The 27,633-nt window shown below is 44.7% G+C and overlaps 1 protein-coding gene across 8 annotated transcripts in view; it reads right to left on the reverse strand.

Moving 5' to 3' along the window:
• The window catches only part of LOC112251982 (arf-GAP with coiled-coil, ANK repeat and PH domain-containing protein 2), an 80,070-nt gene that overhangs the window by 41,222 nt on the left and 11,215 nt on the right, over window positions 1-27,633 (reverse strand). For all 8 annotated transcript variants that reach the window (XM_042322928.1, XM_042322929.1, XM_042322927.1 and 5 more), the window contains 7 exons: window positions 19,643-19,700; window positions 17,383-17,502; window positions 14,866-14,919; window positions 13,850-13,908; window positions 12,411-12,594; window positions 6,125-6,169; window positions 5,917-6,012 (listed from right to left, as the gene is read on the reverse strand). In XM_042322928.1, the coding sequence (XP_042178862.1) occupies window positions 5,917-6,012; window positions 6,125-6,169; window positions 12,411-12,594; window positions 13,850-13,908; window positions 14,866-14,919; window positions 17,383-17,502; window positions 19,643-19,700 (616 nt within the window). The remainder of the gene's footprint in view (window positions 1-5,916; window positions 6,013-6,124; window positions 6,170-12,410; window positions 12,595-13,849; window positions 13,909-14,865; window positions 14,920-17,382; window positions 17,503-19,642; window positions 19,701-27,633) is intronic.

Below are 27,633 nucleotides of genomic sequence, written 5' to 3' on the forward strand. Positions count from 1 at the left end.
ACAAATCTGTCGTTCTGCCCCTGAACAGGCAGTTAACCCACTGTTCCTAGGCCGTCATTGAAAATAAGAATATGTTCTTAACTGACTTGCCTAGTTAAATAAAGGTAAAATTAAAAATATTTTTAAAAGTAGGTTGCATGGTTTTGCTCACCTTAAGCCTACAAATACCTTGTGCCCATACTAGTAGTCTTAAAGAGGCTTCCTTCACCTAAAAAGGGTTGTGTTCATTGGGCAATAATCGAATATGACTATCTGATTGGACAAGTCCAGGAAGTCCCTCCCGTTCTTACATCTGGTGCCTAATGAACATGGTCCAGCGCTGTTCCCCACAATCCCCAGTAGGCTTCTGCAATATTGCTTTAATGCCTCCAGTGCTAGGGTACTGAAGTACTGTCTGAGAAGTGCTAGGGTACTGAAGTACTGTCTGAGAAGTGCTAGGGTACTGAAGTACTGTCTGAGAAGTGCTAGGGTACTGAAGTACTGTCTGAGAAGTGCTAGGGTACTGAAGTACTGTCTGAGAAGTGCTTAGGGTACTGAAGTACTGTCTGAGAAGTGCTAGGGTACTGAAGTACTGTCTGAGAAGTGCTAGGGTACTGAAGTACTGTCTGAGAAGTGCTTAGGGTACTGAAGTACTGTCTGAGAAGTGCTTAGGGTACTGAAGTACTGTCTGAGAAGTGCTTAGGGTACTGAAGTACTGTCTGAGAAGTGCTAGGGTACTGAAGTACTGTCTGAGAAGTGCTTAGGGTACTGAAGTACTGTCTGAGAAGTGCTTAGGGTACTGAAGTACTGTCTGAGAAGTGCTAGGGTACTGAAGTACTGTCTGAGAAGTGCTTAGGGTACTGAAGTACTGTCTGAGAAGTGCTAGGGTACTGAAGTACTGTCTGAGAAGTGCTTAGGGTACTGAAGTACTGTCTGAGAAGTAGGGTACTGAAGTACTGTCTGAGAAGTGTACTGAAGTACTGTCTGAGAAGTGCTAGGGTACTGAAGTACTGTCTGAGAAGTGCTAGGGTACTGAAGTACTGTCTGAGAAGTGCTTAGGGTACTGAAGTACTGTCTGAGAAGTGCTTAGGTACTGAAGTACTGTCTGAGAAGTGCTAGGGTACTGAAGTACTGTCTGAGAAGTGCTAGGGTACTGAAGTACTGTCTGAGAAGTGCTTAGGGTACTGAAGTACTGTCTGAGAAGTGCTTAGGGTACTGAAGTACTGTCTGAGAAGTGCTTAGGGTACTGAAGTACTGTCTGAGAAGTGCTAGGGTACTGAAGTACTGTCTGAGAAGTGCTGTAGGGTACTGCTTAGGGTACTGAAGTACTGTCTGAGAAGTGCTTAGGGTACTGAAGTACTGTCTGAGAAGTGCTTAGGGGGTACTGTCTGAAGTACTGTCTGAGAAGTGCTAGGGTACTGAAGTACTGTCTGAGAAGTCTGAGAAGTACTGTCTGAGAAGTTAGGGTACTGAAGTACTGTCTGAGAAGTCTAGGGAGAAGTGCTGAGAAGTTAGGGTACTGAAGTACTGTCTGAGAAGTGCTAGGGTACTGAAGTACTGTCTGAGAAGTGCTTAGGTACTGAAGTACTGTCTGAGAAGTGCTTAGGGTACTGAAGTACTGTCTGAGAAGTGCTTAGGGTACTGAAGTACTGTCTGAGAAGTGCTAGGGTACTGAAGTACTGTCTGAGAAGTGCTAGGGTACTGAAGTACTGTCTGAGAAGTCTAGGGTACTGAAGTACTGTCTGAGAAGTGCTAGGGTACTGAAGTACTGTCTGAGAAGTGCTAGGGACTGAAGTACTGTCTGAGAAGTGCTTAGGGTACTGAAGTACTGTCTGAGAAGTGCTAGGGTACTGAAGTACTGTCTGAGAAGTGCTTAGGGTACTGAAGTACTGTCTGAGAAGTGCTTAGGGTACTGAAGTACTGTCTGTCTGAGAAGTGCTTAGGGTACTGAAGTACTGTCTGAGAAGTGCTTAGGGTACTGAAGTACTGTCTGAGAAGTGCTTAGGGTACTGAAGTACTGTCTGAGAAGTGCTAGGGTAGAAGTGTCTGAGAAGTTAGGGTACTGAAGTACTGTCTGAGAAGTGCTTAGGGTACTGAAGTACTGTCTGAGAAGTGCTTAGGGTACTGAAGTACTGTCTGAGAAGTGCTTAGGGTACTGAAGTACTGTCTGTCTGAGAAGTGCTTAGGGTACTGAAGTACTGTCTGAGAAGTGCTAGGGTACTGAAGTACTGTCTGAGAAGTGCTTAGGGTACTGAAGTACTGTCTGAGAAGTGCTAGGGTACTGAAGTACTGTCTGAGAAGTGCTTAGGGTACTGAAGTACTGTCTGAGAAGTGCTTAGGGTACTGAAGTACTGTCTGAGAAGTGCTTAGGGTACTGAAGTACTGTCTGAGAAGTGCTTAGGGTACTGAAGTACTGTCTGAGAAGTGCTTAGGGTACTGAAGTACTGTCTGAGAAGTGCTAGGGTACTGAAGTACTGTCTGAGAAGTGCTTAGGGTACTGAAGTACTGTCTGAGAAGTGCTTAGGGTACTGAAGTACTGTCTGAGAAGTGCTTAGGGTACTGAAGTACTGTCTGAGAAGTGCTTAGGGTACTGAAGTACTGTCTGAGAAGTGCTTAGGGTACTGAAGTACTGTCTGAGAAGTGCTTAGGGTACTGAAGTGAAGGTACTGTCTGAGAAGTCTAGGGTACTGAAGTACTGTCTGAGAAGTGTACTGAAGTACTGTCTGAGAAGTGCTTAGGGTACTGAAGTACTGTCTGAGAAGTGCTTAGGGTACTGAAGTACTGTCTGAGAAGTGCTTAGGGTACTGAAGTACTGTCTGAGAAGTGCTTAGGGTACTGAAGTACTGTCTGAGAAGTGCTTAGGGTACTGAAGTACTGTCTGAGAAGTGCTTAGGGTACTGAAGTACTGTCTGAGAAGTGCTTAGGGTACTGAAGTACTGTCTGAGAAGTGCTTAGGGTACTGAAGTACTGTCTGAGAAGTGCTAGGGTACTGAAGTACTGTCTGAGAAGTGTAGGGTACTGAAGTACTGTCTGAGAAAGGGTACTGAAGTACTGTCTGAGAAGTGCTAGGGTACTGAAGTACTGTCTGAGAAGTGCTTAGGGTACTGGTACTGAAGTACTGTCTGAGAAGTGCTTAGGGGGTACTGAAGGGTACTGTCTGAGAAGTGCTTAGGGTACTGAAGTGAGAACTGTCTGAGAAGTGCTTAGGGTACTGAAGTACTGTCTGAGAAGTGCTTAGGGTACTGGTACTGTCTGAGAAGTGCTTAGGGTACTGAACTGTCTGAGAAGTGCTTAGGGTACTGAAGTACTGTCTGAGAAGTGCTTAGGGTACTGAAGTACTGTCTGAGAAGTGCTAGGGTACTGAAGTACTGTCTGAGAAGTGAGAAGTGCTTAGGGTACTGAAGTACTGTCTAGGGTACTGAAGTACTGTCTGAGAAGTGTAGGGTACTGAAGTACTGTCTGAGAAGTGCTAGGGTACTGAAGTACTGTCTGAGAAGTGCTAGGGTACTGAAGTACTGTCTGAGAAGTGCTAGGGTACTGAAGTACTGTCTGAGAAGTGCTAGGGTACTGAAGTACTGTCTGAGAAGTGCTAGGGTACTGAAGTACTGTCTGAGAAGTGCTAGGGTACTGAAGTACTGTCTGAGAAGTGCTAGGGTACTGAAGTACTGTCTTGAGAAGTGCTAGGGTACTGAAGTACTGTCTGAGAAGTGCTTAGGGTACTGAAGTACTGTCTGAGAAGTGTTAGGGTACTGAAGTACTGTAAGTACTGTCTGAGAAGTGCTTAGGGTACTGAAGTACTGTCTGAGAAGTGCTAGGGTACTGAAGTACTGTCTGAGAAGTGCTAGGGTACTGTCTGAAGTGTTAGGGTACTGTAAGTACTGTCTGAGAAGTGCTAGGGGGTGCTGAAGTACTGTCTGAGAAGTGCTAGGGTACTGAAGTACTGTCTGAGAAGTGCTAGGGTACTGAAGTACTGTCTGAGAAGTGCTTAGGGTACTGAAGTACTGTCTGAGAAGTGCTTAGGGTACTGAAGTACTGTCTGAGAAGTGCTTAGGGTACTGAAGTACTGTCTGAGAAGTGCTTAGGGTACTGAAGTACTGTCTGAGAAGTGCTAGGGTACTGAAGTACTGTCTGAGAAGGTCCAATGGGCACACAAATGTCCTAGGTGACAAAGGTTCATATGTATATTGTCATTTAAATCGGCATAGTAACAAACCCCCCACCTCGCAACCCCAAACTGTTCACGCTTGTGGACGGAGAGAAAACGCTACTTTAAAGCTAATTTCCTGCAATTCGACACATTTTCCATGACGTGTGTTTTTATGATACCAGAAGTCGAAGCCTGACAGTTCCACCCCAAAAAATTATAATAAATATATATTTTCTGGTGTGTGATTTTGTAGTCAGGACCTGTGGCCCGTACTGACCCCACCAGTCGGGTATAGGGGATCTAGTGTTTTCAGAACAGTGCAGATGAAGGATGTGAGACGAGGAAGGGACTTTAGATTAGCAAGTATTTTGGAGATCAAGTCTGTCTGTAGGGGAAACTGAAAACTAGCAACCAGAGACCCCAAACTAGGCTACTCAACTATCTTGAACAGCCCTTTGATGTAGCTAGAGGATAGTCTGCTTGCTCCTTTTCAAACTAGCCCATAGCCATGTCGATGTACCGTGGATAAACAACTGCTCCTCTAAGAGATGAGCTCTCCTCCTTGAACAAAATGGATGCCACCATTGATGCGTTATCATGTGTGAAATTGGATCGTGGGGAGATTTATTCTCTCCTTCGTGGTTAGCGCCACATCCACTCCATTAAAACAACTTCAGACTGAGTAACTTATTGACTGTTTAATTAGGTCACTGGATGACACCAAAGCTTGTTTCCTACATCAGTGTAATTCTAGTCTCGTCTTGTGAATCTAAATCAGCAGCTAGGATAACTCATCTCACAGAGAGGAAAACACTACCCGATGACAGAGGAAACGTATTACTTAGGCTTAGAGTTCCAATGAACCACAAATAACCATTCCTCATCCAGCTTCCTCATTTCCACTCTGCTCTACCAAGATAATAATCATCGCAGCAGGAGGAACAGCAGCAGGAGGATCAGCAGCAGGAGGAATAGCAGCAGGAGGAACAGCAGCAGGAGGATCAGCAGCAGGAGGAGGAATAGCAGCAGGAGGAACAGCAGCAGGAGGAACAGCAGCAGGAGGAACAGCAGCAGGAGGAACAGCAGCAGGAGGAACAGCAGCAGGAGGAACAGCAGCAGGAGGAACAGCAGCAGGAGGAACAGCAGCAGGAGGAACAGCAGCAGGAGGAACAGCAGCAGGAAGAGCTCGGTCACATTTTCCGTTTAAACCTCCCCTGGCAAGGAAGAAATCTGCTTGTTTATCTGACCAGTGACCACGGCAAACACACACACGAAAGTGCATTATTTCTGGCCAAAGACCCTGCCTAGTGCCACAACTAGGGCACATTTGTGAACCCAGAACTGTTTATAGGCAGAAGCAATTCGTTTTCAGCTCAACTCCGAAGCAGGGAGGCCGAGCGTTAACTTCCATCATGGCTACACCATTCTGTACTGAGTGCAATGCCATGACCGAGGTTCTCAAACCTCTCCTCGGAGGGCGCCCTGCCCATGACCGAGGTTCTCAAACCTCTCCTCGGAGGGCGCCCTGCCCATGACCGAGGTTCTCAAACCTCTCCTCGGGGGGCGCCCTGACGTTACATGCATTTGATATAATCCGGATCAAGAGCACCTGATTCAACATGTCGACTAATCATAAAGACCGACTAGGTGAATCAGGTGAGATGGGAGAGGTTTCATAGCCCTGAACTGAGGCAAGGTTTGATAAAACACTGCGCTAAGTCCATGAGAGGCCCAGGGCTGTGGCCAGCTGTAGCTACAGTACAACGGGAGACAACAGGGTAAAGGCCTACCTGTCCCCCCAGTTGTTTCATCAGCGGTTGCAGTTCACTGAAAAGGTCGTAACCCTGATGGAAGAAGGTCAGGTGGGCGTACATGAAGGACAGCATCTGCGGAGAGAAACGGACCAATCAGAGATGTCGGCTATGAGGCAAGAGATGTAGGATCAACATACTGGTACTTAGGTTTATATGAGGAAGTCCTCTGGAAAACAATATTTACCGATTTGAGAATTTCCGATCTTCTCTTGGACTGTAGTACATTGATCTGTGTGTGGGGGGGAGGAAAGTTCAGGGTTAGATTATGTCTATGAGAAAGCTAGTGAGAGCACTGTACTAGTGAAATTATGGAATCAAAACACTTCCTAGTTCCAACCAGTCAACTTTAAATGTATTTCAAATGAATTGGTCCCCATTAAAACGGGCATCATGACTAGCATATAATTAGCAAGAATTACGCCACTCTAGATTGAATAGATGGCTATCCCTCTCTTTGACATCAGGGGGAGCCCCTCCTCCCTCTAGCAGAGAGATGCTGCAGTCAGGATGTGTCCTGTGATCTCATATGCCCAGCTGCACTGTACACAAACTGCTATGACCTATCGGGTTTACCCTTTAGAGAGAGTTAATTAACGTCACACACACACACACACACACGAGCCTGTTGCAGTCTGCAGGTCAAATCAGGTTCATTTCAAGCCGGAGGAGCTATAAAAGAAACAGGGGCTTTTCTTAATCTGGGCTAACGCGGACAAATTCATGATGTAGTGCGTGTAGATATTTGATCGGTGGACGCAAGCGACAAAGGACGGGAGAGTTGGAGTGCTATCACCATGTTGCTTCTACCATCTTTCATATCTCCTTGATATCTGCTGAAGGATTAAAGACCCGCGGAAGGTTCCAGGGCGCTGGTTGTTTACCCACTGGGCAGTTGAGAGGATATTGAGCAACGTAAAGCACAGAGTCAACTGGAAAAGGTCTTAATATTCCAGTACAGCTGTTAAAAGGGGGTCGTCGACACGAACAACTCACTCGTACAGAACACATTCAAAAATGTACAACTTAGGTGGAATGCCCCCTTTTAAATTGTTTTTACCAGCTGTGATTTCAAGGCATGGGCTATAGGTTATCGACGCTTAATAACAGAAAAGCTAAATACTACACTACCCCATTTAGGGACGAGAGAGAGATAATTTATCAATCAGCCCTTGAAAACAAAAAAATGCTCTCATTGTGAAACGTATGCACTAGAAAACAGTCCACTTCCCCATTCACAGCAACACTGTCTTCGTCACAAACTGCACCCTATTCCCTATATAGTGCACTACTTTAGCCCAGAGTCTTATAAGGATTCTTATCAGGGTCTGCATTGCATGGACACTTTGGCCTTTAGTTTCATGCTACAGAGTAGAGGCCTTCACAGTTTCAAAAAGTTGGACTCGTTCCGAAAGGGCCCAGGGACTTTGCCAGACGGCCCTGATTTGCAGAAATAAATTTTTAAAAGAGAGACCCGTTCTTAACGGACCCGAGGACAACTAGACACATTCCGTATAGACCTGGTTTGACCCAGACCCGGTCCGATCCGAGGGAGAGAAACAGCAGAAAAGTCCATTATTAAGCTACTTATTAAGCTACATCCGGATCTGATAAAGCGCGAGAGAGAGGAGGGAGAGAGAGGTAACCCTCTAGCAGGGGCCGTGCTGTGTGCGTAGGCTACTGTGAGAGGAGGGAGAGAGAGGTAACCCTCTAGCAGGGGCCGTGCTGTGTGTGTAGGCTACTGTGAGAGGAGGGAGAGAGAGGTGACCCTCTAGCAGGGGTCGTGCTGAGTGTGTAGGCTACTGTGAGAGGAGGGAGAGAGAGGTAACCCTCTAGCAGGGGCCGTGCTGTGTGTGTAGGCTACTGTGAGAGGAGGGAGAGAGAGGTGACCCTCTAGCAGGGGTCGTGCTGTGTGTGTAGGCTACTGTGAGAGGAGGGAGAGAGGTGACGTTCTAGCAGGGGCCGTGCTGTGTGTGTAGGCTACTCCAAGTGACACAGGAACATGGAGGAGAGAGCGAGAGACGAGAGACCGCAACCAACCAACCAGTCTATATAAGGTCCCACAGTTGACAGTGCATGTCAGAGCAAAAGTTTTGACAACAGGCACCTAAATAACTCTCAGACCATGAAAAACAAGAATCTCAGGTCTGATGAATCCAAGATTGAACTCTTTGGCCTGATTGCCAAGTGTCACGCCTGGAAACCATGCACCGCTCACCACCTGGCCAATACTACGTATATGTTTTTCAGCGGCTGGGAGACTAGTCAGGATCGAGGCAAAGATGAACGGAGCAAAGAACCACGAGATCATTGATGAAAACCTGCCCCAGAGAGCTCAGGACCACAGACTAGGGCAAATGTTCACCTTCCAACAGGACAACGACCCTAAGCACACAGCCAGCACAACGCAGGAGCGGCTTCAGGACAAGTCTCTGAATGCTCGAGTGGACTTGCTTAGAGCCCGGACTAACATCTCTGGAGTCACCTGAAAATAGCTGTGCAGCGACACTCCTCATCCAACCTGACAGAGCTTATATGAGGAAGTCCTCTGGAAAACAGAGAAGAATGGGAGGAAATCCCCAAATACAGGTGTGCCAAAACTTGCAGCATCATACCCAAGAAGGCTCGAGGCTGTAATCGCTGCCAAAAGTGCTTCAACAAAGTACTGAGTAAAGTGTCAGAATACTTATGTAAATGTGATAGAATTGGCTATGGGGATGACCAGTGAAATATACCTGCTGGAGCACGTGCTGCGGGTGGATGCTGCTATGGTGACCAGTGAGCTGAGATAAGGCAGGGTTTACCTAGCAAAGACTTATAGATGACCTGGAGCTAGTGGGTTTGGCGACGGATATGAAGCGAGGGCCAGCCAACGAGTGCATACAGGTCGCAGTGATGGGTAGTATATGGGGCTTTGGTGACAAAACGGATGGCACTGATAGACTGCATCCAATTTTCTGAGGAGAGTGTTGGAGGCTATTGTGTAAATGACATCGCCTAAGTCAAGGATCGGCAGGATAGTCAGTTTTACTAGGGTATGTTTGGCAGCATGAGTGAAGGATGCATTGCTGCGAAATAGGATTCTAGATTTAACTTTGGATTGGAGATGCTTAATGTCAGTCTGGAAGGAGAGTTTACAGTCTAACCAGACACCTAGGTATTTGTAGTTGTCCACGTATTCTAAGTCAGAGCCGTCCAGAGTAGTGATGCTGGGGTAGGTGTGGGCAGCGATGGGTTGAAGAGCATGCATTTAGTTTAGCTTGCATTTAAGAGCAGTTGGAGGCCACGGAAGGAGAGTTGTATGGCATTGAAGCTCGTCTGGAGGTTTGTTAACACAGCGTCCAAAAAAGGGCCAGAAGTATACAGAATGGTGACGCCTGTGTAGAGGTGATTCAGAGAATCACCAGCAGCAAGAGCGACATCATTGATGTATACAGAGAAAATAGTCGGCCCGAGGATTGAACCCTGTGGCACACCCATAGAGACTGCCAGAGGACAACAGGGCCCCCGTAGAAAAATGCTTATTGAAATTCTCAATCGCTGATTTATCTGTTGTGACAGTGTTTCCTAGCCTCAGTGCAGTGGGCAGCTGGGAGGAGGACTGGACTTGGACTTTAGTGTCCCAGAACCTTTGGGAGTTAGTGCTATAGGATGCACATGAAACATACACTGCCTGTGTATATTGGTTCCTAACTTCCCTGAAAAGTTACAAATCGCGGGGGCTATTCGATGCTAACGCAGTACCCCACAGGATGTTTTTGTGCTGGTCAAGGGCAGTTAGGTCTGGAGTGAACCAAAAGCTATATCTGTTCCTGGTTAAAAAAAATTTTAATGGGGCATGCTTACTTAAAATGGTGAGGAAACACTTTTAAAGAATAACCAGGCATCCTCTACTGACGGAATGAGGTCAACATCCTTCCAGGATACCCAGGCCAGGTCGATTAGAAAGGCCTGCTCGCTGAAGTGTTTTAGGGAGCGTTTGACAGTGATGAGGGGTGGTCGCTTCACCGCGGACCCATTACGGACGCAGGCAATGAGGCAGTGATCGCTGAGATCCTGGTTGAAGACAGCAGAGGTGTATTAGGAGTGCAGGTTGGTTAGGACGATATCTATGAGGGTGCCCGTGTTTACGGATTTGGGGTTGTACCTGGTGGGTTCATTCATAATTTGTGTGAGATTGAGGGCATCTATCTTAGATTGTAGGATGGCCAAGGTGTTAAGGATGTCCCAGTTTAGGTCACCTAACAGCACGAGCTCTGTAGATAGATGGGGGGCAATCAATTCGCATATGGCGTCCAGGGCACAGCTGGAGCAGGTGGTGGTCTATAGCAAGCGGCAACGGTAAGAGACTTGTTTCTGGAGAGGTGGATTTTTAAAAGTAGAAGCTCATTGTTTGGGCACAGACCTGGATAGTAAGATAACTCCGCAGGCTATCCCTGCAGTAGATTGCAACTCCGCCCCCTTTGGCAGTTCCATCTTGTCAGAAAATTTTAGTTACGGATGGACATTTCAGGATTTTTGGTGGTCTTCCTAAGCCAGGATTCAGACACGGCTAGGACATCCAGGTTGGCAGAGTGTGCTATGGCAGTGAATAAAACTAACTTAGGGATGAGGCTTCTAATGTTAACATGCATGAAACCAAGGCTTTTACGGTTACAAAAGTCAACAAATGAGAGTGCCTGGGGAATGGGAGTGGAGCTAGGCACAGCAGGGCCTGGATTAACCTCCACATCACCAGAGGAAAAGAGGAGGAGTAGGATAAGTGTACGGCTAAAGCTAAAAGAACTGGTCGTCTAGTACGTTCAGAACAGAGAGTAAAAGGAGTAGGTTTCTGGGCAAGGTAGAATAGATTCAAGGCATAATGTATAGAAAAAGGGATGGTAGGATGTGAATACAGTGGGGGTAAACCTGTACATAGAGTGAAGATGAGAGATATTTCTAGAGACTATCATTTAAACCAGCTGATGTCACTGCATGTGTGGGAGGTGGAACTAAAGTGTTAACGAAGGCGTATTGAGCAGGGCTAGAGGCTCTACAGTGAAATAAGGGAATAATTACTAACCAAAACAGCAATGGACAAGGCATTTTGACATTAGGGAGAGGCATTCGTAGCCGAGTGATCATAGGAGTCCAGTGAGTGGCTTCAGGCAGCTAGCGAGCCGGGGTTAGCAAGCTAGCAGAAGGGCCTTTGAGGGACGTCGCGATGGAAGAAAGTCTGTTGTGGCCCCCTCGTGTTGTTACGTCGGCAGACGGATCAGCAGGGCTCCGTGTGGTAAACCAGGCCAATTGGCAAAATAGGTATAGTGGCCAAAGAATATGTCCGATGGGCCTCTTAAGCGAACAGTCCAATGGTTATTATGACACCTCCACTGTGGGGCTCTATTGTTCCAGCCTAACACGGTCACACCTGAATTGTATTAATTTGACAACAAACAGAAGAAAACTGACTGAAACTGAGGGACTGAAACACCATTTTTTTGTTTTTCAGTGCACAGCTAAGTTTTGCCCTTGAATACAAACATGACACGGATTCAGCCAATTATCTGCTATTTGCAGGTGTTGGCCTGAAACTAAACCCGGCACACTGGGGGTTTGCGCTCCAGGACAGGGCTTGGTGAACACATGTCTTTGCTACTTCATAGTAGGATGAAGTTGAAAAACGGATATAAAAAAAAAGGTCAGTGTTACGGATACAAGTATCCTGTGTGTGTATCCTGTGTGTGTTTCTCTTCTCTCCTTCTCCCCTCATCACTCCCCAATCAGTCAACAATCAATCATCAATCAGAAGACACACCTCCTCCTGTTTCCTACCCTATCACAGTTCCTTTCCCTTGGTTTAAAAACCCCATCAGTTGTTTGCTCTAGAGCTCAATCTCTCTGTAAATGCCATGTCTGTAGGTCTCTGTGTTTCACTCTCGCTTTGTGTCTTAACCTCTTTTGTTTGAGCACCTCCATAGCACTTTGTCATCACCTGTGAGTATTGTTTTGGTTATGGTGTTTGTTTGTTGCTGGTGGGAAAAGGGGGAAACCAAGACAAGTCGCCCATGGGCATACACTACCCGTAGGTGAACTTTGTTAAATACACTAGTTAGAACTGGGCGGACCACCCACTATTTTTGGTTAGTTAGTTAGCTGTTGTTAAAGTAGGCTAGTCTAGCTTAGGGGTGTTTTTTGTATATTTATTGTTTCTTTCCTTGGGTCCAGCTCAGCCCCTTTTCCTGCTCCCCCCCCATTACCGTGTGTTTATAAATAAACCTGGAGTTTGACGGTAGATTTCTGTTGTCGTGGTTATTTCGTTCACACTTTTACTTTGTCACAATAATAATTTGCATGAGTTATGTTACGGGTCTCATTACCATCCCCCCCTAGACTGTCGGGCCAAAAGGGATTCGTAACAGTCAGTCTAAGCATGTTTACTTACCTCCGAAGGTTAAGTTAAGGATTTATAAAGTAAACTGATCCTGGGTCTGTACCTGGAGGACGTAGTCAAGGACGATGTGGCGGAAGCACTTGCGCGTAGCCGTCAGGATGTTGGTGGCCTCCTCCACCTCGTGCTGCTTGTTGCGAGGCGCCTGGGCGTTCTTGTTCAACGCCGCCTCCTTCTCCTCACTCACCTTGTCAAACTGCTTCTTGGCCTCTTTGAACTTCCGCAGGTCCCTAAGGGCGGGAGTTAAAACATAGGTCAGAAATAGGTATGACACTGAGGAAAGCCTCATATCTGCTATATGTTTGTCAATTTAGTCAAATTGTACTTCATCCAGGAATATAGGCATTTCTTTCATTCATTGGCATTCAATTGTTTTTATTTTTGAGACATTCTTTTGCAGCCATGTTTTGGTTGTACAAGTTGAATGGAGAAGGCAATGAGATTCTCTCTGGTTTCACATGGTTCATTTTGTTTTTCAAATAAATTTTAAAAAGCGCAAGTGAGATTCTATGATTCACATAGTCTAAAAAATTACCAGAAAGTGGCTGTAATAGCCCAAATACCAAGAAGAGAGGACCAATTGATGCCAATCAGGCGACAATAAGAAAATGTGCGACATTGAAAAATGTATTAACAAGCAGTCTAGCTAATCATTTGAGGAAAAATGTCTATCGTATTTTAAAGGAAAGCAACGTCCATAAACATATAATTTCTCTCCCTTCTTGTGAGTCCTAATGAGTCTACCGCCTTCAGAGTGATGTCATATGCTCGAGTTAAGTACTTGACAAAGCAATTAATGACTATTCGGCTATTAGCTTCACATGCACCCTGAATCATTTGCTAGTGTGTGCAGTGTGAATTGTACATTTAAAATGAATTGGTACAGATATGAGGACACTAGTTACTCTAAACAGAGGAAAAGGTTACTACCTCAACTCAATGTTTTTTGGCTTGTACTGCTCGAGTCTGAGTAAAATAAAAGTCACCTTGGACTGCTTAGGAGGAGTGAGTAATTGTTTGGTTAGATAGTTTTGAGTGTTTCTTTTAAAAAAAGAACCCTGATGTAGGAGTTTTGCCTGTATGTGGTGTGGGCAAAGGCAGGCTTAAACTCTTACGCAAACTCTCTGGGAAAATGACAGAAGCTAATATTCTGAACAAATAACCTAGTATTACACATTGCATCCTGGACTGAGTCTAATCCCATCCTCCATTGTATCGATGTGCTGTCCCTAATCTCTTCATTCATAAGCATGTGATGCTTTGTGTGCGTGGGCTTCCTCCTTTTGAGTAGTTGTGCGGTGTGAATTTTTTGTATTTTTTTTTTTACACGGCTCGACCATGTCATTTACTTCCTTTATTTTTGACCAAGATCATGATCTATCAGAAACCATTTGTATGTTAGATACAGAGATACTGTTCATAACTTAATGTCCATTGTTATTGTGTACAAGAAGAACAGTGATGTGTTGACATACTTATACTTACTCTTTGACAAATGTTAGAAGCTGTGTCTTAATCGATCGCTGGGCCTGGTCAAACAAAATCTATAAGCAGAGAAACAAATGACTGATTAAGTACCTGTCCAACCGAGTAACAGCCGCAACCTTTTCACATTTAATTATTACAAGCTGGAGTGTGTGAAACTCATTTATTAACACGCAAATGGTGTGTGTTCTGCAAGTCAGCACTCCATCGCACCAGGGTGTGTACCTCTACTTTATAGAGGAGTTCACAAAACGTGACAAATAAAAATCAGCATTGTTCGGACTGTCCCCCTTCAGACATATTTAAATTCACACCAGCCTATAAGGTTTCAAAACCCAATAATGACATGCTGTGACGCAGCTAGTTAGTCAGAGACCGACTCAGAGCTTCCTTCCAAAAACAGTTAGTTAAATTAGCCTCAGACACACCAAAGCTGAAGGCCTCACGGTGTTGAACCTGCTGATGCAGGACCAGACAATATGACCAGTGTGGTTGGGACGTGCTCTGGTGACAAAACAGATTTTTGGCTCTGTGCTTTAAGGATCATGTGCTCGGGGTTAACACTGGAGTAGCAAACTTGGAACAAATCATTCAGCTGATCTCACTGCAGTCTCCAGTGTCGAGTCATGCTCTCAGACCCTAGGGTTTAGGCAGTAGGACACTAAAGACAGGACATGGGAGGTCTCTCCAGTGTTAAGTCACCATCTAAAACCTGCTCTGGTGCACCATAGGGTTTAGGGGGAATGGTAGAGAGGGTAGGACATTAACAAGTATCCTACCACACTTGAAAGAAGAGACTAGGGAGGCATTGAAGCAGGCAGGACGTTTGTTCCCTGTTACATGCGGTTAAAGGCTGTGTTTGGAACATGATGTTTTTGGTTTTGCAGTTCTGCTTTTCAGCGAGACGAAAGCCCGACTATTTTAAGGTCCCATTTCTGTCAAAACCACCCACTGGCACTTAACATTGATGGTCTTTGGGTTAGACACACGTTCTGTTTTAAAATCAAATGTCATACCGTGTGATAGTTGATCATCTCCTGTAGACTCTCAGCAAATGTTGTGAGACTGGACTGTGGGAGAAAAAAAATAAGAGTAACACAAAGATACTAGGTCTGCACGTTAGATACTAGGTCTCCAGTCACCCAAGTCATAGACTGTTCTCTCTGCTACCGCATGGCAAGAGGTACCGGAGCTCCATGTCTAGGACCAAAAGGCTCCTTAACAGCTTCTACCCCCCCAAACTGCTGAACAGTTAAATCAAATTAATCATTCTATACTCAGTTTATTAATTATGCATAGTCACTTCACCCCTACCTACATGTACAAATTACCTCGACTAACCTGTACCCCCGCACATTGACTCTGTACCGGTACCCCCAGTATATAGCCTCATTGTTTTATTGTGTGAATTATTCTCTTTTACTTTAGTTTATTTGGTTCTTAAACTGCACTTTTGGTTAAGGGCTAGTAAGCATTTCACAGTTTTTATTTATTTAACTAGGCAAGTCAGTTAAGAACAAATTCTTATTTACATGGACGCCCTATCGGGGAACTGTGCCCCTATCGGGGAGCAGTGCCCTATCGGGAGCAGTGCCCTATCGGGAACAGTGCCCTATCGGGAACAGTGCCCTATCGGGGAGCAGTGCCCTATCGGGAGCAGTGCCCTATCGGGAGCAGTGGGAACAGTGCCCTATGCAGTGCCCTATCGGGAACAGTGCCCTATCGGGAGCAGTGCCCTATCGGGAACAGTGCCCTATCGGGAGCAGTGCCCTATCGGGGAACAGTGCCCTATCGGGGAACAGTGCCCTATCGGGAACAGTGCCCTATCGGGAACAGTGCCCTATCGGGAACAGTGCCCTATCGGGGAACAGTGCCCTATCGGGGAACAGTGCCCTATCGGGAACAGTGCCCTATCGGGAACAGTGCCCTATCGGGAACAGTGCCCTATCGGGGAACAGTGCCCTATCGGGAACAGTGCCCTATCGGGAACAGTGCCCTATCGGGAACAGTGCCCTATCGGGAACAGTGCCCTATCGGGAACAGTGCCCTATCGGGAACAGTGCCCTATCGGGAACAGTGCCCTATCGGGAACAGTGCCCTATCGGGGAACTGTGCCCCTATCGGGGAACTGTGCCCTATCGGGGAACTGTGCCCGGCTAACTGCCTTGTTCAGGGGCAAAAGGACAGATTTGTACCTTGTCAGCTCGGGGATTCGATCCAGCAACCTTTTTTGGTTACAAGTCCAACGCTCTAACCACTAGGCTACCTGCTACACTTGTTGTATTCGGCACATGTGACAAATAAAGTTAAATATAAAAAAAATCTAAATCAATCTGTATTGCAACGTTAGGTCCAGATACACGGGACAGAACAGTGCTGTGTGAAAACCTCTGTCTAAGACAATGTATTTTCCATGGATAATAGTCCTATTGTATGAAATAGCCTCACACACACGGCTCCAGGCTGCGACCATTTAGTTGCATTTTGCGACCCTTTGACTTGGCTGCCCTTTCTACATGGTCACTTCTTTTCCCAGGAGGTTAAAATCAGGATTTGGACAAACCATAAATGTGCATTATCCTCACATTTATCCTGTCATTAAAGTCCCGCCCTGCAGCTGTGCCAATTTCGGTGGACCTACTCCCTCTCCCCCCAGCACACTGGGAGAATAAAGTGTTTGTCCTGATTGTAGACTAACATTTCAAAATCCAATTGCAGGAAAAACACACTTAAAAAGAGAGGAGGTTCTCAGCTTTCTGTAGGTATCATTTTTTATTTCCCATTTGTGCTCTATAACTATTTTACAACCAAGATTTTTTTATATGGCTTTATGAGATATGGAGTGTGCAAAACCCGCATCGGCCATTACGAGTGGCTACAACCGCATCGTTTTATTTAGGACATGGAATTTACCGTTCCTGTATGGATACGTTGGATTCAAATTATTTCTTGACTACCATCCCAGTAGTCTATTACATGTCTTAATAAAGCACTGTGAATGGCTTAATAAGAAATGACTTGCTTTTTCTATTGAGTGACATTTCAGATATCTTTCCTGGTGTGACCAAATCATGGGCTGGTGCCACCAACTGTAAAATGAAGTGGCACCAGTGGACATTTAGTCAAGCCCTGACACACAACACACTTATGAGCGATGGGGTATAAACACTGAATTCCAGACTAGTAGAACCTCCGGAGGGTGACTGAGGTATGGGTAAGAGGAAATCCACGAGTGTAGAGCTATGCTGCTTTAGGTCATTAGATTGCACAATTGTGCTTTCAGGGAGAATTCTTCAGCCAGGGCATTCTTTCAGAAAAATGCACTATGGCTGAACTTCAGACCCAGGGGAGAAGCTGTAAAGGAAAGTGACACAAAAAAGGAACAGAAATGCAGAACCCTCAATGCAGAAATGTCTGAGAAGATAACAGAGGAGTCCCAGTAAAGAGAGTTGAGGGAACTGGCGGTTGTCTAACAGTATGAACAGACAGTTTGGACTTGAGAATCTCAAGCTAAGTTAACATAGGTCTTTTACCTCAATGACTTCATCTTTGGTGGAGCTCGCAGCGAGCTCGCGGATTCCATTGACAAACTGTTTGTTTGCCGTGTTGTAAGCCTTGCCAGCGTCGATCATCCCGATGCATAACTTCACCAGCTAGAGGTGAGAGAACGAGAGAGAAAGGGAGAGAAAGGGAGAGGGATGACAGAAGTGAGTAATGGATGAAATAGCACTTGCTTTCCACGCTGGCCCTTTGGAACACTTGTCCATGTTCAAAAACTGGAAGTTTGATAAATAAACAACTTGGAGAAAGGATGATAATCTAACATTTAAATCCACCAGAAATATACTTTTTATTTTATATAACCCTTGAACTATCAATCACCAAAATAAAAGCTAGACAGTAAGAATAAAAAAAATACTACTAATAATATTTAGCAGTATATAGTTATGTTTGAGCAGAAGAACGCAGCATTAGCCATGGCAAAATGCATTAGCTTTGGCTCACAAAACTACCTCCAATTTCCTTCATACTTGACACAGAGACAAATGGTATCCACGACTTCATCTGAGATTTTGGGGAAGTAGACAAAGGGCCTCATTGTTAAAATACCGAAGGATCCCTTAAAAACGGCAACATTCTCTCAGCGGAATGACAAAATGTGTAGAATAAAGGAAATTAGCTTTAAAGCCGCAAGAAAATTGCTAAAATGTCTATACACCGCCAACGATGGGGGGCCTCTAAAATGTTCTCAAATTCACACACCAACGGGCCGACCACGGCCACCACCTAAGCCCCTTTTTGAGCCAGAAAAAAAAAGACTGGTCACTGAGGTTGCATTTCCCTCCCAAGATAGCTGCGCACTTCCGTGTAACACGGAACCCAAACTGGCTGCGTGCGCCATCATGCATACATTTATTTTCCCCCCCCACACCAAACGCGTTCACGACACGCAGGTTAAAATATCAAAACAAACTCGGAACCCGTTACATTAATTTGGGGACAGGTCGAAAAGCATTAAACATGTATGGCAATTTCGCTAGCTAGCTTGCACTTGCTAACTAATTTGTCCTGGGATATAAACATTGAGTTGTTATTTTACCTGAAATGCACAAGGTCCTCTACTCCAATTAATCCACACATAAAATGGTCAACCGAATAATTTCTAGTTATCTCTCCTCCTTCCAGGCTTTTTCATCTTAGAACTTATATGGTGATTGGCATCTAAACTTTCATAGTATTTCACATACGACGACCGACAACAAAGTTAGTCTTTCAATCACCCACGTGTGTATAACCAATGAGGAGATGGCACGTGGGTACCTGATTCTATAAACCAATGAGGAGATGAGGCAGGACTTGCAGCGCGATCTGCATCAGAAATAGAAATCACTTCTATTTTAGCCCTTGGCAACGCAGACGCTCGTTGACGCTCGTTGACGCACGCGAGCAGTGTGGGTGCAATAATTGAATAACATAGATTCCTACATTTATTTTGCGACGCGGGCGGTGTAGTCAGGGCATTCGTGCCATCATTGACTGCTACCTCCTAGATACTTCAATGTTTGTCCTGCAGCAGATTCAATCTTGAATAAAAAAATTTAAATAAATAATAATAGCCACTGATTTCCTTGATTGTATGACTGGTCATTCAACGTTATTATCTGTAGTTTATATTCTTTACACCCAAGGGGAATTAATATTGTCCCAATGAAACCTGTTGCTTTAAGATTCAACTTGGTTGTGTGGGTAGCTCTCTTTCTCAATGGCAAGGCCTAGTTTCTAAGAAAAGCCTGAACTTTAGCCTCCTCTTCCAGGCGCACCCCTCCATCCCTCACCCTGCAGTCACACCACGACTCCTGGAGCAGATCCTTCCTCTGCAGAGCAACAGGGAAGTGACCCCAGGGTATGGTATGAGAGGTGGGGGAGACACCAATAACAATGCAGTCCGCAGTCCAACAAAACATTTTGTTTTTTAAAGAAAAATGCTCCAGTGACTGGCTGCATGGTCTTTATAGAACTACAAGTGGGATTTCATCACACTCCTTATGTACCCATCTTTCCAGATTGAGACTCTCGTTCCCTCACTCCAGGTCAACTCGTACTGATCTCAGACCAGTTATAAAAAGGGACCGGGACACCGGGTCGCTCCAGGTCAACTCGTACTGATCTCAGGCCAGTTAAAGGGGACCGGGATACAGGGTTACTATAACGAGGGAGTAGTTCATCTACACAAACAGCAGGAGTTCCATCACTGTGTTCATCCAAGCACAAATCTGGACCATATGGACTCACCTTGTCGAGTTTGGACTCCAACTCTCCAACATCCCCTTCCACCTCCTCTATAGTGGCCCTGTGAGGAGAAAAACAGCATTACAGTTACTCTACTTGTAGAAGGGGGGTTCATTTCAACTGATAACAGTCAATGATTTATTTTAAAGGATACAAGGGAAAATGGACAGTTGATACACTGCTTTGCACTGGAAGGTGAGTCATTCAACTGAAATGAGCATTCCACGTGATGTTGGTGCTGTGTGTAGGGTTGACGCAGAAAGGAAGCAAAAAGCGGAGGGAAAAGGGAACACACCCCACGAGGGGCCAGATTGAGAGATGACACATTGGGTAACGCCATGGGCCTAAATCTGCCACTTTGTTCCAACTAAAACGTGGCAAAGCACATTTTGGTCTTCCCAGGAACAACACCCTTGGAGCAGCAGCAAGCCACTGGAGGAAGAGGAAACTGGAATAACAATTTCAAGAAGTCACTTTAGAACAGAGGTCATCAACCTTTTTGAATCGAGATCACGGAGTCAAAATGACAGCCATGTTTTTTTTTTTCATGACAAAAAAAATATATATATATCTTTTTTTTTTTAAGACTATGCAACATTAACCAATTAAAAACAGTTCTGTAGTAATGAGGTTTGTGCAGGTGGGGGCAGTAGGGGCAAAACAGCACCGCATATTGGTTTTGCTTGAATTGCCCTGCCAATGCTTTGTTGTTCTTCTCAGCACTGGTAATATATCAGTTGTATTACATGTGAGGCACAGCTCAGTGAGCATACATTTAAAAATATTTTTAATTTTTATGGCTCTGGGCTGATGGAGCCTGCATCTGATGGTCAGTCTCCACCTCTCAAAACTCACTCCGCTCTCTAGTTCCTCTGCCGACACAAAAGGAACAGTCTTCCAGCTGATGGAAAAACTCAAGTCGCACCACATTAATTCTGCCTCATGCACAAAATCATGTTACTCCTACGACCAGAGAAAGTGACATTCTTTGATAAAAAGCAAGCCGCTAATAACAAAGCAAGCTTATCGATAAACTTTTGTAGTCATTCATTACAGCTGCAGTGCTGGTTGTAGCGTGAGTGGAAGTAGGAGAACATGCATTTTATGACTTATAAAAAAGAGGTATTGAACAGAAAGTAGGGCTGTCCAACAGCAACATCTTAATCTACCGAGAGTTGTCTGTTCTTTCGATCAATTGATTTTCCCATAGACACATCCTGTGTGTTTTAATCAACTACATGCACTGAGCTTGTCAGATGTTAAGCGCGCCGTTTAAAAAAAATACACACACAAATGACTAGAGGGTGTCCGACCGCAATCGATTTGATTGTGCAAACGGGATCAGACTTGCTACGCTGTGTTAAAAAAAATTATAGCACGTGCGACTAGCATTCGTTGTCGCTCTCGCCTCCCTGCTGCAGCAACAGTGCTAATCACGCTGTCCGTGTTAATGACACTCCAACATAATTACATGCATTTCTGACTGAAAGGTTCTATAACCGAAATCCCTCATTTGTTTAGGAAATACATTCCCTCAACATTTGCTCTATTTGCGTGACACATTGATGTGACCAGCAGGGCCTGCCCTATAGCAGCGTACCGTAACGGATGCAGACTATGTGACAAATACATTCGAAAAACGGGGGAATGTTTGGTTGCTGAGGAGGTAAAGGGAAAGTCAGATGTGTGGAATAAATTTGACTAGTTGTGGAAAATACTGGAGATAAAGAAAAATAAGTTAAGGAGCAAGTGCTGTGTGCTGTTAGCTTACAATATAATTACTGACCGTTTGGAACAATGTAAAAATAATTATAATAATTATAAGCGTACCAGAGAGTTGGTTGGAATGAATTTTTCGGCCTTTATTACAGAAAATGCTAAAAACAGTCTCATGCAATCGACACGGAACGGTTTATTGTTTTCCGCTAAATATTCAATGGTTGCTTTGATGTTTTATTTTATAACTAAAATGCTTGATTGCATTACAAATCATGAATGACGAACGAATAGATGATTCAGTAACCTATAATAAAGCATTTGAAACACACAGAAGTTAGCTACGGTATGAAGACTAAACAGGATGCAGTCTTAGGCATACAGCTCAATAGTGGTTGTACAAGACTACTATACAAAGCCTAGTAATGATGATATTACTTATTATAATGATGATTACAATAACAATGGTAATAACAATAAGGAGATAAAGGAAAATAAGTTATTTTTTGAGAATTTAGAACAGTGTAAACAGTAAAATTATATAAGTAATACCGGAGAGGATGTTCTAAAGACGAAGAAAAAAAAAAGTCAAACCTTTATTACAGCAAAGATTTTAAAAAACAGAAGAATTTGTGAAATTGTTTATCCGTGTGGTTGCGTGAAGCTTGGTGCTCACTGAATCACAAGCAGGATCCGTCTTATTTATATATGGATGATTTCTAAAACCAGGGCTGTTCTGCTATCACAGACTGGAACATGTTACGGGATTCTTCCGATGGCATTGAGGAGTACACCACATCAGTCACTGGCTTTATCAGCAAGTGCATCGAGGACGTCGTCCCCACAGTGACTGTATGTACATACCCCAACCAGAAGCCATGGATTACAGGCAACATTCGCACTGAGCTAAAGGGTAGAGCTGCCGCTTTCAAGATGCGGGACTCCAACCCGGAAGCTTACAAGAAATCCTGCTATGCCCTGCGACGAACCATCAAACAGGCAAAGCGTCAATACAGGGCTAAGATTGAATCATACTACACCGGCTACAACGCTCGTCTTATGTGGCAGGGCTTGCAAACTATTACAGACTACAAAGGGAAGCACAGCCGCGAGCTGCCCAGTGAAACAAGCCTACCAGACGAGCTAAATCACGTATATGCTCACTTCGAGACAAGCAACACTGAGGCATGCATGAGAGCCTCAGCTGTTCCGGACGACTGTGTGATCACGCTCTCCGTAGCCGACGTGAGTAAGACCTTTAAACAGGTCAACATTCACAAGGCTGCGGGGCCAGATGGATTACCAGGACGTGTGCTCCGGGCATGTGCTGACCAACTGGCAGATGTCTTCACTGATATTTTCAACATGTTCATGATTGAGTCTGTAATACCAACATGTTTCAAGCAGACCACCATAGTCCCTGTGCCCAAGAAGACAAAGGCAACCTGCCTAAATGACAACAGACGCGTAGCACTCACATCCGTAGCCATGAAATGCTTTGAAATGCTGGTAATAGCTCACATCAACACCCTTATCCCAGAAACCCTGGACCCACTCCAATTTGCATATCGCCCAAACAGATCCACAGATGACGCAATCTCTATTGCACTCCACACTGCCCTTTCCCACCTGGACAAAAGGAACACTTATGTGAGAATGCTCTTCATTGACTATAGCTCAGCGTTCAACACTATATAGTTACCTTCAAATCTCATCACTAAGCTAAGGATCCTGGGACTAAACACCTCCCTCTGCAACTGGATCCTGAACTTCCTGACAGGCCGCCCCCAGGTGGTGAGGGTAGGTAGCAACATCTGCCACGCTGATCCTCAACACTGGAGCCCCCCAGGGGTGCATGCTCAGTCCCCTCCTGTACACACTGTTCACCCATGACTACATGGCCAGGCACGACTCCAACACCATCATTAAGTTTGCAGACGACACAACAGTGGTAGGCCTGATCACTGACAACGACGAGACAGCCTATAGGGAGGAGGTCAGAATAACAACCTATCCCTCAACGTAGCCAAGACTAAGGAGATGATTGTGGACTACAGGAAAAGGAGCACCGAGCACGCCCCCATTCTCATCGACGGGGCTGTAGTGGAGCAGGTTGAGAGCTTCCAGTTCCTTGGTGTCCACATCAACAACAAACTAGAATGGTCCAAACACACCAAGACAGTTGTGAAGAGGGCACGATAAAGCCTATACCCCCTCAGGAAACTAAAAATATTTGGCATGGGTCCTGAGATCCTCAAAAGGTTCTACAGCTGCAACATCGAGAGCATCCTGAATGGTTGCATCACTGCCTGGTACGGCAATTGCTCGGCCTCCGACCGCAAGGCACTAGAGGGTAGTGCTGACGGCCCAGTACATCACTGGGGCTATGCTTCCTGCCATCCAGGACCTCTACACCAGGCAGTGTCAGAGGAAGGCCCTAAACATTATCAAAGACCCCAGTCACAGACTGTTCTCTCTACTACCGCATGGCAAGCGGTACCAGAGTGCCAAGTCTAGGACAAAAAGACTTCAACAGTTTTTACCCCCAAGCCTTAAGACTCCTGAACAGGTGATCAAATGGCTACCCGGACTATTTGTGTTGTGTGCCTCCCCCCAACCCCTCTTTTACGCTGCTGCTACTCTCTGTTTATCATATATGCATAGTCACTAACTGTACATACTACTTCAATTGGGCCAACCAACCAGAGCTCCCGCACATTGGCTAACCGGGCTATCTGCATTGTGTTCCACCCGCCAACCCCTCTTTTACGCTACTGCTACTCTCTGTTCACTCTCTGCCGGGGGCGGCAGGTAGCCTAGTTGTTAGAGCAATGGACTAGCAACCGATAGGTTGCAAGATCGAATCCCCGAGATTGCAAGCTGAAAAAGTACAAATCTGTCATTCTGCCCCTGAACAAGGCAGTTAACCCACTAGGCTGTCATTTAAGAACAAATTCTTATTTTCAATGACTTGCCTAGTTAAATAAAAGGTCAAATAAAAAAACAAATATATGCAGTCACTTTAACCATATCTAAATACTACCTCAATCAGCCTGACTAACCGGTGTCTGTATGTAGCCTGTCTTTGTACTGTTGTTTTATTTCTTTACTTACCTATTGTTCACCTAATACCTTTTTTGCACTATTGGTTAGAGCCTGTAAGTTAGCATTTCACTGTAAGGTATTCAGCGCCCGTGACAAATAAACTTTTATTTAACAGTTAGGCTGTTGATTATAGACCTAATTAAGTTGTCTCTCTCAACACCTACAAGCTGAGTAACTTTGCTATTATGCACATAGCAACATGGTTAAAGAAAAGATGGAAGCACCTACCACCAACAGAACGAGAATAATAATTTAAATAAATAAAAAAATAAGAGGCTGGTCTTTTGTTTTATTTTTTTCAGGAATGTTTGGCAATCGACTAGGAATGCCTTGGAGACCGACCAATTGGTGATCACTGCTTCAGAATCTCAATTCGACTGAGAACTTTGAGCCCTTATGTGAACATATATAGGACCGGTTAGTGAAAAGTATTTGAGACCCTTGCCACTGAACACTAATAAAACCTTCTGGCACATTGGCTTGTGATGTTAGCACTGTTTCCTCGTCATATCTACATTTGATCAAAGAGTAGAATGGAAGACCAATACAGTACAGGCATAGCTCTTTGAATACGCTGTACCCTCCCCCTCCATGTCCGTCTCCCACGCTATACTTGCATCTGTCCTGTTAAATCAATAAAATACGTAACCCAGACATTCTGCAATCCAGCTAAATATTAGGGCTGGGAATTGCCAGGGACCTAAGATACGATCACGATACTTAGGTGCCAATAGGATAGGTATTGCGATTCTATAGTGATTATATTGCAATTCGATGTTCCAAAACATATTGCTCACCATATATCGCCGCAGAGGGAAGAGAACATAAGAAAACGAGTTCATCAGTCATGGAAATAGAAGGGCTGATAACAAATGGGCTTTGTTATGAAAGAACAAATACCGGCGTTTTGGTGCAGGTACAGCAAACTAGCTCAATAATCATATCCCGATATTAAACTGTATTGATCCCCCTCACTCCTAAATATCAATTATGTAGGCGTATACTATTTCAATTTGGCACAAACAGTGCCAAAGACAGAGCATTCATAAGGTACAAGTGCGTTCATAAGGTATTCAGACCCCTCGACTTTTTCCACATTTTGTAACAATATTATTCTAAAATTGATTAAAATTGTTCCCCCCCCCCCTCAATCTACAAACAATACCCCATAATGACCAAGCAAAAATGGGATTTGACATTTTTAGCAAATGTATGAAAATTAATTGACGTACCTGCATATGCAATGCATACATAAATGTTTACAAATGTCTAAAAGTGTGTATGCATGTCTAAAAACCTGTTTTCACTGTTATTACGGGGTATTGTGTGTAGATGGATGAAAACAAAATATATTTCAGAATGACGCTGTAATGTAACAAAATGTGGACAAAGTCAAGGGGTCTGAATACTTTCTGAATACTGTAAATGAATGAGTGCAGAGTTAGTCTGGGATATTCCTCCGCACTGCAAACACATACTGCAGTGAAAGCTTATCTCGTTTCCTCCAAACATCCCTAGGGTCGTTCCTCATCGGGATAACGGGCCACCGGTAGGGATCAGCGAGACTGTATAAGCGCGTGGTAGTGGCGATTGGGAAAGTTGGAATGATCCCCTTTGGGTTTGATGCGACGTCATTGGGGTTGAATGGTGCATCCGGCGTAATCAAATTAAGACAGTGTAGCGGGGGGGGGGACCAGGCGGAAGAGCCCATCCAAAACCCCTACAGCTGTTTCTGTGACTGCCACGTCCCGCCACAGCATCTGGCAGCGGAGTGTGAATAACAAGATGAAAACATGTTGCCGTCGACTCCTAGAGAAGTGAGAAGATGTTTTTTCGAAAGATCATCCCAATTCAGCCCTTAAAGACTACTCCGTCCGTCTGTCCTTGTCTGTGTGTATGGGAGATGTGCAGACAGACGCTTTCCCTTAATACTAAGTTGTCAGAATGGAGTCAAAGAAATGGTTGTTTGGCTACTGGCATAACATGGAGCTGAACAACTTATCAACACACCTACACCGAACTAACAAACAATAGGGAGTAGTAAAAGCCTATTTACAGACACCACGCATCCTCACAGTCTGACAGCAATCCAAATGAGAACTGTTAAATCAGGAGTTGGCTGAAGCCAAAAGAGCTATGACTCGAGCCACCCAGTATATTTCAAACAAGAAGCCAAGTCATACCATAGGCCACATTCCTTTGTTTCACAATTCCGCTGGGCAGTTCTAGGTTGATATGAGCTGCCACTGATTACTACTTGCAATGTGCAATATAGACACGTCAAAGACAATAATGGTAGACTGCACACTCCAGCTGCTGAAGCAGTTGATTCCACCCCAACTGCACAAAATACCACTTAGTTTGCATTGGATAATCCCCCCCCATTCAGTTTAAAAAAATTAAAATAGATTGGGACTAAATTAAAGAAACAAATGGATTCAACCGCTTAAAATGATCCCTGTGCTCTCCACAATAACAGAGCACTGTTAAATCAAAATGGCTGTGTCTGGGTGGCCACAGACAAATGCCATTTCATTGATTTATCATTCATAATAAAAAGGTTAAACTGGATGACTATGCCTCCTGGAAAATATCAATGGACGATGACTAGGGTATAAATCACAAATGTAACATTGCGATGACAACACTAACTCAACTAACAATATCCAACCTGATTCAACTTTAAGGACAGACTTAAAAAAGGTTAGGCCCAACTTCAAATCCCCCTGGGAATAACGTAGCACTAGGGCTACGTAGTCTGGTAATTAACGGAGGCCAGTTCTGGTCAATTCCTTTGAAAAATCGCAATAGCTCCTATCAAACCCAAATCTAAATGAATTGGCCCACTTTCCTGCTCTCTATAGCCAAGAGAAAATGAATGTTTTCTTTTAATATGAAACTGTGCCTCGGGGGAGAACTGGTGAAAGTGCTGAGGAGTGATTCCGGCAAACAAAATCTAGAACGTAGCCTCAGTCACAGCCTGGGAGCGAGTCCATTGTATGTCTGTATAATGAGCAGAGAGCAAGAGTCACACTAATGAGGGAAGTTCCGAGACAAAGGCAGCGCTTTAGACCAGGAATTCACAGACACATCAAAAGCTATAAATAAAAACAGGCCCAGCTATCAGTACTGCTAAATACCACAAATGCTACCGCTAATGTGGCTGCCGCTAT

This window comes from Oncorhynchus tshawytscha, linkage group LG06 (assembly GCF_018296145.1).
Source record: "Oncorhynchus tshawytscha isolate Ot180627B linkage group LG06, Otsh_v2.0, whole genome shotgun sequence".
In the NCBI taxonomy this organism is placed as follows: Eukaryota; Metazoa; Chordata; class Actinopteri; order Salmoniformes; family Salmonidae; genus Oncorhynchus; species Oncorhynchus tshawytscha.